This window comes from Populus euphratica, unplaced genomic scaffold, assembly GCF_000495115.2.
Source record: "Populus euphratica unplaced genomic scaffold, PopEup_1.0 scaffold146.1, whole genome shotgun sequence".
Lineage (NCBI taxonomy): Eukaryota > Viridiplantae > Streptophyta > Magnoliopsida > Malpighiales > Salicaceae > Populus > Populus euphratica.
In genome coordinates this window covers 356,880-370,521 of record NW_011500037.1, presented here as the reverse complement: position 1 = coordinate 370,521, position 13,642 = coordinate 356,880, and the positions used below count along the sequence as shown (strand labels likewise).

Below are 13,642 nucleotides of genomic sequence, written 5' to 3'. Positions count from 1 at the left end.
TTCTTCGGGAGAGGAATGGGGAAGCAAAATCATTAGAATTTGACAAAAAAACACACTCCACCACATTGCACCAAGAGTTCTGGTACAGAATTACAAATCTCAGTTAAATTTTACTCAACAAAGTTCCTGTATTCTAAACTTCTATGTTTTCCATAGACGGTTCCAAATTGTGAACAAGGTGGAGGAACTATCTAAGTTTATTTGATGATACAGTTACAGAAGAAATATTACAGAAATGCCAGGAAGGCCAGCCACCCATCACAATGTGGGAAATGGGAAAGAAAGGGAACTGCTGCCCATCAATGCATCATTCAGAAAAAAATTATGGAAATGGAGAGTTTGTTTTTTCAAAAACAATCTTAACATAAGGACCCATTTATCTGAACAGTTGTCAAACCTGGAGCTGAATACTGTTAACACACGTGCAAAGTTAACCATAAAGGGTTTGGATTAAGAACAGAAACTCCATTAACTCAAGTATATACTGTCCAAGACTGCGAATCCAGCTGCAACTCCTCCTTCATTTGATGAAGATACCTTTGTCCGCATCAAGTATCCACACTGCTCATTTACAATAACTTTCTCCTTGTTCCTGTGCACGCCAATCCAAAAATTCAAGCATAAATTTGTGAAGGGAAGGTTTTAGGTGATGCACTTGTGAATTCACATTCCTTTTCTTCTTATAGTTTTTATTTTATTTATTTATATTTTGAGACCATGAACAATGGATATGGGTAATCATTCCCTTTTAGAATCTTCATTTTTACACCCCTTTTTACAGTAAGTAGCAAACGATTGTTTCAGTAGACAAACCATGTATTGACATTTGATGCATGATCTACATACCTCAAGTAAGCACCATACACTCCAAGTTCTGATATGGCATGATCTTTATGGCAAATGCCCTCGCGCACCAAAATTGTGGGTGAAACAGTAGGAAAGATTCTTTGCATGAGAATGTAAGCGGCATCTTCTTGGGTTCCTTCTTTCTGCAATCTTACAAGGTTTGTCCTCACATCATCACCGTAGAAATTGTTCCCTGAGAGGAAATGATCTCAGTCCCTGTAAAACATTACCCAATAGCAACAAAAAGAATATCAAGGTGAAGTTCGGAAATAAGAGACCTCCGCCTTCTCTTTGGGGCTTCATCACAAATAGCTCAGGCCTCTCAATGGCTTTTTTGATGATATCTGAATCTTCCAGACTCCATAAGCCAGCAAAGCATTTCTGCAGTTTGGAAATGTCCTCTTTGTTCTCTAGGAATCTACAACGATTAAAAAATCAAGGTTTAAGGAATACAGATGAGAGCTGTGAATGCTGCTTTTCTACTCCAATTTAAAGGATTCCAATGCGCTCCTCATAGTTTTCAGCAACAATATCCATCTACCCAGAAACATTTTCAAGGTAGCGGATACCTTTTGATTTGAACCAATTGGCACTTGTAAACATGGTATAATGTTTCTTGAGGCAAACTAGATGACTAGAACAGTGTGCCTCTGAGCAAAGGCACACCATTATTTATAAAGTTTTGGAATGGTTGTAATTTTGGTTGAAAAGGAAGTAAATTCTTTGCCTTATGAGCCATAACACTAGTTTCCAATTTCAATTGAGAAATCATTGTGTTAGATCATTACAATTTTTTACCTGCGACAGGAAAACACTTTCAGGGACGTCAATGCCAAAAATTAAAATAAAATACTGAAGCAAAATTTACCACCTTTCAAGCATATTGGGTTTTGCAAGTTCTTGTTGAATCTTTTTGGTTCCAGCTAAATGATAAGATATGGATGGGCACTTGACAGCTGATGACTGCTCCATGAGTAGCCTAGCTCTCCATTCCTAGACAAAATGCGAGGATCAAACACCTATAAGTAGATCAAGTTCCAGGAAACAGTACTCTTCATTTACAGAAGCAACGTAAGCATATAGAAAACTCAAGATAATTTAGGGTCCATTTGGCATTGTGGTCCAACCGTGTTTTTGAATAATTTTGAAATGTTTTTTTTTTTTAGCTTTAAATTAATTTTTTGGGGTGTTTTTGAATTATTTTGATATACTGATGTAAAACATAAATTTTAAAAAATAATAAAAAATATTATTTTGATGTATTTCCAAGCTAAAAACACTTCAAAAAGCAACATTTACTATACTTCTAAACAGGCCCTTAAAGGTAAAAATCGGTATCTTGGAATGGATAGTGATCTATGAGTAACAAGGAAAATCACGCTAGAAGTAATAAGTCACTGTAAAAATCCAAAAGAAAATACTTTTGGAGCAGAGTTGAAACAAGATTGCAAGTAGCAACAAAATCCACGAAAATGAATTAATGCTTACAGCTTCAGAAGGATAATCAGTTGGTGCATACCCAGCTCTAAAATAAACAACCGAAATTTCTTGGCCACCTCTGCAATACATATTGTTTATCATATTAATATACAACATAGCAAAATCTCTAGAAAGGTGAAACTAGATTTCCATGGCAGGAAGTTACATACACAAGCAGAGTTCCATCTGGTAGAATTTCCCCTTCCTTGTCAATTTCTGCCAACGTTTTCCGGATAGTTGTCACATTATGTGTATTACAAAGCTAAGGAAGTAACCTATTTTGAATTCCATCAAAAGCTTTTTGACTAATATTTAAATATCTGGAAAGTGATTCCTGAAAATGTTGTGCTTCGAGAATAGATACATTTTGGACATATCACTGTTCAAACTTTTGATATTCATTGAAAAAACATGTCTCTGTCTATTCTATTTAGAATCATATCTCAAACTCTTTATGATAAGAAAACATATCTCAGAAATCACACCATAACTCCACATGTGAGAGACTAGATTGCATGTTAAAAGGATATCTGTCCTTCAATGCTGCACAAAGCCAATGTTGATCATACATGTTGCATTCTTCAGGTTGAACAACCACCATAACTAAAGCCCTGCACAATATATGCACAAATTATTAACTAAAACATCCTAGAAGCAGAAAGAACTGAAGAACATTTAAATCAGATCCAACCTAGGTCTATTATGCTCAGTCCAAGCTTTAGCCAGCGCTTCTGCAAACTTATCAACAGAAGTGTTTCCAGGTATTCTTCTGGGATCTAATCCAATATGTTCGCCATGGTAGTTAAGCAAGCTCCTGTAATAATACAAAGCAGGTGTTATAATCATTGCTTGCTCACTTTTTATGAATTATTCACAGAAGACAGAATTTTCTGCATTGCAATCCAAAGGTCTACACAACATAGCATCCATTACTTTTGGAAGACTGCAACGCAAATGTCATAGGCTGGAAAACTATAATGAAGTTCAAAATCACTTGATGGATGTGGATGGATTGACAGTGTGGGGAAACTGACTGCATTGTCGAAGGTGAATATGAGATTTATCTAAAATATGGAACTGCATTCAAAGCTAAGCCAGATGGGTGCTACAAAATCTGTTACTATTACATTGTTATAAATCCTTTACCCTGCCTCTGGTGTACATGTGCCTATATTTGATTTCACAACAGTAAACTCTGCAACAGTAAACTCAGTAAAACATAGAGACATAATTAAAAGATATCTAATCTACTTCACTGTTTATTTTTACATGTGATCTGCAAAACCATGACCAAACCAAAATTCAAGAAAAAGCATAATATAGCTAAGAAGAAAGCACAGAACTTCAGAGTCATAAGTTTCTTAACCTGTGAAGTTCACTAACACGACAACCGAGGCCAGGAAATGAAGCTGAAATTGTATTTAGCTCTATTTGGAGGAGCAATTTAGTTTGTTCATCAAGCATATAATCTGATCGATGTAAACCCAGGCGTATCTCCTGCATTGATGTCCAAAAATATTATCACCCAATGAAAATCAGCTTGTTTCCCTTGACATGATTTTAAACAAACCAAAGCTAACATGATAAATTCAAATGCCTAACTGAGATACACTTACTTCTTTCTTGTTAATTTCTAGCATCTTGGAATGAATATCTAAAAGCCCCGATGTAAAGGCATCCACTTTCTTTGTTCTGCAGTGTTTAAAAGAAGAAAAAAAAAATCAGTTCATGTGTATTTCCAATCTATTTAGCTCATTTCAAACATTGATGAAAAAAATTACGCCCTGAATTAAAAGAGATGAAGCTGAACGGTGCACAAGAACTAACAACAAATATTAACAGAATATTCTGAGAATCATTTTGAAGGTTCAAATGTGGTAAAGTTAGCATGTTGCAGACCAAAAACACCAAATATTCCAGCTATAAGCTGACAAAAATAACCAATGACCAAGTTTGCTAATGACTGAACAAACATGTATCAGCCCATGATCTTAGAAATAATAGCCTAGTGGAACCAATGCTTCTCACTTTTGAAAACAAAAGATACTAAACAAGTAGGCGTGTGTAATAAAATGTACCTGGATAAAGCATCCTGTAGAAATTTCCCATCCAAACTCACACGATCAATGAGCTCATTGAATATAGGTGCTACTTCACATGCTAGATTCCATTGGCTTTCCGGGAATGCCATAGGCAACAAGGCAAATGGTGCATGTACCAAGCCCACACCAGGTACTTTTCCTGATCTCTACAATTCAAATAACTCCATTATTCCTATCTTAAGTTACACATGCCACTATGATATCAGCTTGATGCCAAAACTAAACAGAACTTAGTTGAAACAAAATAAAAAATTTGGCTTTCACAATTGTTATGAACACTAATGGAGAGTGCATAGTAGCTTTAAGAACTTAGAAAGAACAAGTGAATGATTATCAACTAATCAGGCAATCACTTAATTAGACACTCTCACTGCATAATGAATCAACATATATTCCAAGGAGCTCGATCATTCATAACAAAGACTCTGCGAATTATGTAAAATTTCATTGAGAGAGATACATTAAAAAATGCATATAAAACTATATCCACAGACCTGAACACTTTTGTCACCAACAACAAGGCCATGAAGAGAACTCCAAACAAGAGCATCATAAACCATCTTTTGAACCAATTCTTCATCAATACCATGAAAATCAATCAAGGGTTTTTGAAGAATTCTCTCTTGAGTCTCCATTTCCCTCACTTTGGCACAGCACTTCGAAGGTACGATCTTTGAGCCTAAACAAGTAGAATGGTGTGAAAAACGACTAAAAGATCCAAACTTTTTAGTGGGTTTTTGGAGATTAGCCAAGCAGATGTTATTGGTATGATTAAAAATAGAATTTATTACTCTTTCTGGGTTTGCTTTTGATGCGTAAGGGAAAAGGGAAGAACCAGTGATGTGTATGGTAGCGGTGCAGGGAAAAGGGGAAGGAAGGGATGAATAAGCAACACCCATTTTGGCTTTCTTGGTTGGCAATGTAGAAATATGGCTTTGATAAGGACACTTTGTTTTATTACATTTTGATTACTTTGGTGGATTCTTGTCCCTTTATGTCATGCTGCCAATGTTTGATTAGATGGTTGTTGTTTTCCATCTTGTACTTGTTTTTCTTTTCTTCCCTCTGGTTTTTTTTGTTATAACTAAGTTTATTATATTTTTCACTTATTTTATTCCTTTAAATCTGGTAAGGTTTCGTTTCTTTATTCTAGTATTCAACCTTGATTATTAAAAAGATAGACAAACCCGAAGGGAAAACGTCATTGCTGATGCCTGTGTGCTTGTTGGAGCATCTTCTGAGAAATACTATTTTAAAGTAAATTGATAAAATGATATTTTAAATAGTTTAAATATAGTTTTTTATTTTAATAAAAAAATATTTGAAAACCTAATTTTATAAGAGAGGAATAAATAAATATTTTATTTTTTAATAATTTGATATTATTTTTTCTACATTATTATATTTAATTAGTTTTTTTTTTTGTTAGTTCCACTTTATTAATTTTGCTCGTAAAAATAATATTTATAGAATAATTTTATTTGGCCTTTTCTTTTTAAACACGGAAAACAAGTAAAAAAAAGGCAAAAGTAATACTTTTTTTTATTTTTTTACTCTCTATTTAACAACTGCGTTAAGTTTTTCCTAAATAAGGCTTTGATTATGAGTTAAAAGTGCATCTATCCATATTAAAATTTTAACAAGTGTGGTTTCCTGAACAAAAAAAATTTAAAATAAAAAAACTAAATTTATTGAATTTGAGCTCAAATTAAATTTAAAATTTAATTTAAATATATTTCATGATTTTTATTTTTTCAATTTTCTTTTTATTTGTCACTTTGATTCTATCTTTCAATCTCATCGGCACCTTATAAATTAGTCTAAATTGATGTATAATTTGGTTTAATAAAAGCTAAATTAAAAAAATTATATATAAAAAAAAACTATGAATATTGAATTATGTAAGGGGATCTATAATATATTTAGTTGAGTGAATTTTCCATACTATTTACATTTTTTTATAATTATAATATTTAGAATATTCTTAGGGTGTTTTTTTTTTCAAATTTAAATCAGATTTTTTTCCTATCTAGTATTAAACATGTCATATTAAAATAATTTGAAAAATAGATTTAATTTAATTTAATTTATGTCCAAACTAACTCAAGGACTTTTTTTAACATTATAAAACTATTTGATAGGTAATTCATATATATCGAAACCTTTATATTTATCAAATATTTCGTTAATTAAAGTCAACACATTAAATTGCAGATGACAGATTAAATTAAAATGAAATGAGCTAGAAACGTTCAGACAATTGTAAGTTTGGCCAGATGACTCCTCCAGTCAATTGTGTATCCAAAATCTTTGACAAATAAACAAAATGTCTTAGATTTTTTTTAATTAAAATAAATAGAATTTGTCGGGTTGATGCTACTTATTTCAAAAGAAATTGAACGAATTTGTATTATGATATTTATTTATACAGTAAAATAACACGTATGATCATGTTACATCAACAACAAGAAGATGCTCTTAACAAATTCATCAAATACTGTCGTAATGGATGAAAAAAATTGATTTTTCAGCTAAATCACAATTTTCAAAAGAATCCTTCTTGAGAATTGATTTCACAGGTTGAACAATATCTTCTTCTAGGTCGATTGAAGGCAGTTTTTCAGTTGATTTCCTCCTTTTCATTTTCTTCCTTGTATCTATCTCTTCTACCCTGTCATTTATGCTAACCGTTTTCTTGATCTTGGCTGGTTGTGCTTGAGCTTCAAGTGAATAAGGCAATGGTGCCTCCTCTTGCACACGGTCATTGCTAGAAGAACAAGATGAGGCAAAGGCGTCCCAGTTCTTCAAACTATCTTCTTGTTTTACATCTTCACATCCAGGTTCTTCGCCTTGATCAGTAGTCCTGGGGTACGCCTCATGATCACCCTCATGGATAGCCCCATTCTGTGGTTTGGCTGAGTTTTGGTGCACTGGATGGCCTAGTTTCACAGTCTTGAAGGCTTGTGCCGAGACAATTTTCGTGACGAGGTTGTAGAGCCTGTTGCAAATGTCAAGAGAATGGATTTGGTGCCCTTTGTGATCCATTCAAAGTTGATGCAAGATGTGATGAAAGGAATGGGAATGGGGGGTTTTGATGAATGATGCTATGATATAGACTATACTTTGCTTGCCAGTAGAGGTTAACAGCAAGCAGAAAGACATTGCTTGAGGGGAATTCTTTTCTTTTCTTGAGAAATGGTGGTGACCCATCACAAAAGGTGTCTGCCAATTCTACTTCTGGTAAAAGCAAAAGGTTCCTGAAAGAATATCAGAAGGTTGGTTAAGTATTCATTACATCAATTAATTTGCTACAGATAGAGACAAGGTTTGGCAAAACACTTTGCCTTGTATCCCAGATGGGTTAATGCAACAGGATTGGGCTGGGACATAAATAACTATTTATGATGTCTATATCCAATCTTTTTTAATAAATAAATATGAATCACTTTCTATGAATTTAAATATGGTATTCCAAATGTCTATCTATATTTCAATGTTAATGGGTTCATGTATATTGCATTCATAGATCTATCATGCAATTGCTTTTATTTATTTTTAGTACGTGGGGATCATTTTTTATTGAATGTCTATCATGCAAAAACAAATGGTATTCAGAAATTTATTATTGTAATGTTTGATATGTTCATTTTTGCAAAATTAAAAAGAAAATCCTTCTTAAGACTTTAAAAAACATAGACCGTTTATAAATAAATAAATAAATAAACCTAAATTTATATTCCTGTAAGTATTAGTAATCTAAAAATGTTTTTATAGTTGTTTTAACATTTTTTTAATCTAAATTTAATTCATCCATTTAACAGCATATAGTTGTAATTATTGGATTAGATTGAAATTCTATAACAATAAGAGATTAAGAAGGTTTTCAAATAAAACCTAAAATTTAGTGTTTGAGATTTCTTCTAGTTGATTTAGTATTTTTTTTCCCATTTGAATTTTAACTTTTTTTTTCTCTAGCTAGTTTTCCCATTTGAGTTGTAACCTAAAATTTACTTGGAATGTTTTAGTCCTCCACCTCTTCCACAACCAAACCAGGCACTACAGCTCTTCGTCCAAACCCACAACTATCATCTCGAAGATCTAGTTTGTCATTGACAAGAACTATTGCAGTCAACTGAAGAACAATAAAATCAACATAAAAGAAACCCATTTGGCCATTGCTACATTCTGTTACAGATTAAATAATCGTTTAAGAATGAATGCAGTAACTTTTTTTTTTTAGTGTTTTTTACTTAAAAATATTTAAATAATTTTTTCTATTTTTCTTCATCACATCAAAACAATTTTAAAGTATTAAGAAAATATCTCTACAATGTTCGCTTTCTCTTCATTGCACAAGGAAAACTCCCTTATTCTGGGTTTATCCACAGACTAAGTCAACAATAGGAGCTTTAAGTATTGATTGATGCAAATTTATGGTACTCGTTGGTACCATTGGGAGAGTGCCGGGAAACATTTATTGAGCAAATCAAAGTCAATTATTTATCAAACAATGAAGGGACTAAGTGGAGAATAAGTGATCATTTGCTCCCCAATTATATATATGAAGATGAAGCCATGGTTGACCTTCATTTGAGCATTAAATGTTTCCCGCCACTCCCCAACGGTACCGACGCGTGACATGAAACCCACCAATTAATACCTCTTTCGGTTGACTTGCCAAATTGGCCACTGGATAAAACCTATATAAGGGAGTTTTTTCGTGCTAACAGAGCAAGCAAAACATTGCAGAGAAAGCTTGTTACTAGCTAGCTATTTAACTTTGCATAAACAGAAAGTTGCATTCATGGCGGCTGTGTCTTCAAAATGGCTTTCTTTTCTTCTACTTTCCTTGTGCATCGTTCTTCATTTGAGTGCTGTCACTCTGGGTGATGACAAACTGGACAGGAGGCGGTGGAGGGGGAGGAGGCCATGGAGGTGGCTTTGGTGCAGGTGGAGGTGTAGGAGGTGGTCCTGGTGGTGGTTTAGGTGGTGGCAGGGGTGGCGGAGCAGGTGGTGGGTTTGGAGTTGGAATAGGCGTTGGTGTAGGAGTTGGAGTTGGTGCAGGTGCTGGCCAGGGATCTGGTAGTGGTTCTGGCCGTGGGAACGATGGCAGACATTAAACATACTTTACATTGAAAACAATCTCTTGCAATTTAAGCGAAAGTTAAGCACCTTCAGTGATGTCTAATTAAGCACCTTCTGTTATGTGTTTCCAGATTAAGATTAAGATTAAGATTGAGGTTTATGTAATGTAACTGAGAAATTAATAAGAAATGAGATGTATTCTAATTAAGCAATCTTTTTAATCATTATCTAAACACCAGTTTTCAAAATCTAAGTACCTAGATAATAGCAATTAAGTTCTTCAATGTCCACAGACTCTCCAGGCATGGATTAACCTAACTGAAACCATTTTACTCTTGCAGGGAACGTAGAAGAAGCCTGGTTTTTCAGCATTTGTAGCATGGCACTATCGTAACTTCTCTGTATTTTCAAATTCTATGCTATAATAATACACAAGGAAAGACAGCAATTTCATCGAAACTTTATACAAATTACAGTAGCAACTGCCTTCTACCACCTCATTGTATTACAAAACAATATAACTATGATAACAAAATTGATCATAAATAAAATATGAAAAAACTGTGCGCTTGGCCTTCACGCCGAAGAACTCTCATCAGCTGCTCCTGTGGGGGAACTAGGTACAAAAGGAACGAATCCCCGCCCACAGAACTCAAATTCTCTTCAAACCACGAACTTGTCGTCAAATTATCTCCTCAAGTAGTGAGCAGTTTGGTGCTATATATGTTTTATTCTCAGAGCAAAACCTATAAATGAATTACGTTAGGAAACCAAAACATAAAAAGAAACAAGTTTGTGTTTAGTGACAAAACCTATGAGTGAAGCAATGCTGTTACGTACGACGTGACAAACCACTGCTTTTGGACGCAGCTATATTCCTGTAGTCTGGAAGATTGTGTTTCTTGCTACACAAGTTTCTGGAGAAATTGCTGTCTATGATCCTCATAAAGCATTTTTAAAAAATAAACATAATTGAATTTATTATTTGTTATCTAAACTATAGTTACAAAATCTAGATTGCCCATAAATTAATCCAGGACCTTGTCAATTTATTATTTGAATTAATTCAAGTAAAAAAAAGAGAAAAAAACATGATTGGCCAATAAAACTTTTAGGTTTTTTTTTTTTACCAAAACAGTATTATTTTAAGAATTTAAAAATCAAATCTTCTTATATGGACCTTGCCTCGAGTCGAATTCAAGATAGAGTTTTATGACTGTATATGGTACAAGATACTTTTATAGTTATTTTAACATATTTAAATTCCAATTTGATCCATAAAATAGAACTGATAAATCAATTAAGGTCGTAATAGTGATGCCCATCCCAAACCACCTCCACCTCCACCTCCACCACTAGTGAGCCCATCTCTACCACCCTCACTTCCTAGTCCTTCACAACATCCACGACCAAACCAGCCACCATAGCCTCTTCGACCAAACCCACAGCAATCATCAGAAGACTAATTTTGTCTAGTTTTTCATCACCAAGAACAAGAAGCATAGCCTTTAATACAATGCACAATAAAATCAGTAGAAAAGAAACCCATTTTGCCATTGCAACTTTCTATTACAGATTAAGAAAAGATCTCTGTAATGTTCGCTTTCTCTTCTTTGCATCACGAAAACTCACTTATTTAGGGTCTATCCACTGGCTAAGTCAACAAAAAGAGCTCTAAGTATAGATTGGTGCAAAATTATGTTACGCGTTGGGAGAGTGCTGGGAAACATTTATTGAGCACATCAAAGTCAACCAAGAACACCATTGCAATTTGCAATATATAGATGGTTCGGGTGAGTGTGCTGTTTAATCTGCTGTGGTCCAAAAATGAAAACTTAGACTGAGAAATTGTTAAAGAGGAAGAGGGTGCATAACCAGCTCATGTCGACTTGAAAAACAGTGGAGAATAATTATGAGTGTATAGTTTAATTGATTAGATTTTATATTTATTTTTTAAAAATTAGTTTAAATATTATAAATATTAAAATACTGAAAGATTACATGATTGATAACTTTAAAATCTCACACAATTAGTTGAGATAAATATAAACCGGTTTGAACATGTATAATTAACAAAAAAAACAATATAGACTTGTATATCAGGATGGGAAAAGATCTTAATAAAATTAAATTTATTTATTGTTTATTTGGAATTGTGGTTATGGTTATTTTTCGAATTGTTTTTCACTCAGAAATATATTAAAATAATATTTTTTTATTTTTAAAAAATTAATATTTTATATTAGGACATCAAAATAATCTAAAAATACTAAAAAAATATTAATTTAAAATAAAAAAATTAATTTTTTTAAATTTTTTTTATAAAATGCAAAAACTAATAGCATCAAATTAAAATGTGAAGGGGTAGTGGCCGCACAGGTTTTTTGCGATTTAAGTTTAATTTGTATTGATTAATGAAAAAAACACAGAAGATTATTAACTTGAAGTAGGGATTTGTCTCTCACGTATTTAACTTTACTTATATTTTGTCTAATTTTTATCCAAATATAAAATAGCAAAATAAAAAATAAAAGATACTAAAAAGTGCCCATGATCGCATAACATACTTTAACATTTAAAAAAAAAATAAACAATGTATCATCTGCGTTTTATAAAATTTAACAATATCTACTTGTCAAACAATAAAAAAAGCCTTTAAGGTTTTTGGGTTTATTTAAAAAACTTTTTTTACAATATATTTTGATCTAAAACATCACATCTTGTTAAATCTATTAATAACTTAAAAAATCTATAAAACAACAAAAATTAATCCAAAAAGTATCAGAAATATTTTTATCATTAGATCTATCTTTTTAAACAAGAAAAAAAACATATTAGTAAAATTTCTCTAATAAAATGAAACTCATTGACTTTGATATTGATTATTTTTATAGTCAGAATTATTATCAATAATGACCCTTTCTATACTAGATTCCAGTATGCTTCTTTTTTTTTTATTAGAAATAAATAATAAAAAATAAAAATAGATATAAAAATTAAAATTTCTAATATTAATGAGACCGATTATCTAATAACATAAAAAGATGAGATGAGAGCTAAATTAAATTTGTTAAATGAAATTAAACCACAAGAAACTAAGATACTGAGAATAAATCTCTATATATTTTATATTTTAAAAATATATAAATTTCCTTTAAAACTATCCCATAACATATTTATATTATAAATATTTTTGCGTCACTGCAACTAAATATGTTCTTAATACGTTTTATAAATCTAACCAAAGATAACTTTTGGGAGCAGAGACTTGTCAATCATAATGATAACTTAGAACCACCACAAGACTAATTATCATTTTTTTCTTTTTCATACGAAAAATATGGATTTTGTTTTTGTAAAAAGAAGGACAAACTTATTATTTATCAAACAATGAAGGGACTAAGTGGAGAATAAGTGATCATTCGCTCCCAATTATTTACATGAAGATGAAGCCATGGTTCACCTTCATTTGAGCGTTAAATGTTTCCCGCCACTCCCCAACGGTACCGACGCGTGACATGAAACCCACCAATTAATACCTCTTTCGGTTGACTTGCCAAATTGGCCACTGGATAAAACCTATATAAGGGAGTTTTTTCGTGCTAACAGAGCAAGCAAAACATTGCAGAGAAAGCTTGTTACTAGCTAGCTATTTAACTTTGCATAAACAGAAAGTTGCATTCATGGCGGCTGTATCTTCAAAATGGCTTTCTTTTCTTCTACTTTCCTTGTGCATCGTTCTTCATTTGAGTGCTGTCACTCTGGGTGATGACAAACTGGACAAAACTAGGTTTGGCGACGATAACTGCAGGTTTGGTCGAAGAGGCTGTGGTGGTCGTTTTGGTGGTGGACGTGGAGGGGGACGAGGAGGTGGTGGAGGTTTAGGTGGTGGTGCTGGAGGAGGTGTTGGTGGGGGAGGTGGTTTTGGTGGGGGAGGTGGAGGTGGTGTTGGTGGTGGGTCGGGTCATGGTGGAGGCTTTGGAGCTGGAGGCGGTGTAGGAGGTGGTCTTGGAGGCGGTGCTGGTGGGGGAGGAGGCGGAGGAGGAGGAGGTGGTGGAGGTGGTGTTGGTGGGGGGTCGGGTCATGGTGGGGGCTTCGGGGCAGGAGGCGGTGTAGGTGGGGGTCTTGGG

The 13,642-nt window shown here is 33.4% G+C and overlaps 3 protein-coding genes across 3 annotated transcripts in view; 2 read left to right on the top strand and 1 right to left on the bottom strand.

Annotated features, from left to right (window-relative positions):
* Positions 1-40: 40 nt before the first annotated feature.
* LOC105142812 (glutathione synthetase, chloroplastic-like) lies at positions 41-5,384 on the bottom strand. Its single transcript, XM_011050620.1, has 12 exons — positions 4,922-5,384; positions 4,404-4,573; positions 3,942-4,017; positions 3,692-3,822; positions 3,017-3,139; positions 2,856-2,936; positions 2,496-2,576; positions 2,335-2,404; positions 1,718-1,839; positions 1,125-1,264; positions 847-1,039; positions 41-592 (listed from the first exon to the last, which is right to left on the bottom strand). Exons 1-12 carry the CDS (start codon positions 5,324-5,326, stop codon positions 469-471), a joined length of 1,716 nt encoding a protein of 571 aa, XP_011048922.1. The 5' UTR covers positions 5,327-5,384; the 3' UTR covers positions 41-468.
* Positions 5,385-9,162: 3,778 nt separating this feature from the next.
* The window catches only part of LOC105142825 (glycine-rich cell wall structural protein 1-like), a 13,883-nt gene continuing 9,403 nt past the window's right edge, over positions 9,163-13,642 (top strand). The window contains exon 1 of the mRNA XM_011050634.1: positions 9,163-9,294. Within this exon, the coding sequence (XP_011048936.1) occupies positions 9,232-9,294 (63 nt within the window). The 5' untranslated portion in view covers positions 9,163-9,231. The remainder of the gene's footprint in view (positions 9,295-13,642) is intronic.
* LOC105142811 (glycine-rich cell wall structural protein 1-like) overlaps positions 13,120-13,642 on the top strand; it is a 1,211-nt gene continuing 688 nt past the window's right edge. Inside the window, exons 1-2 of the mRNA XM_011050619.1 lie at positions 13,120-13,355; positions 13,416-13,628. Of these exons, the coding sequence (XP_011048921.1) occupies positions 13,196-13,355; positions 13,416-13,628 (373 nt within the window). The 5' untranslated portion in view covers positions 13,120-13,195. The remainder of the gene's footprint in view (positions 13,356-13,415; positions 13,629-13,642) is intronic.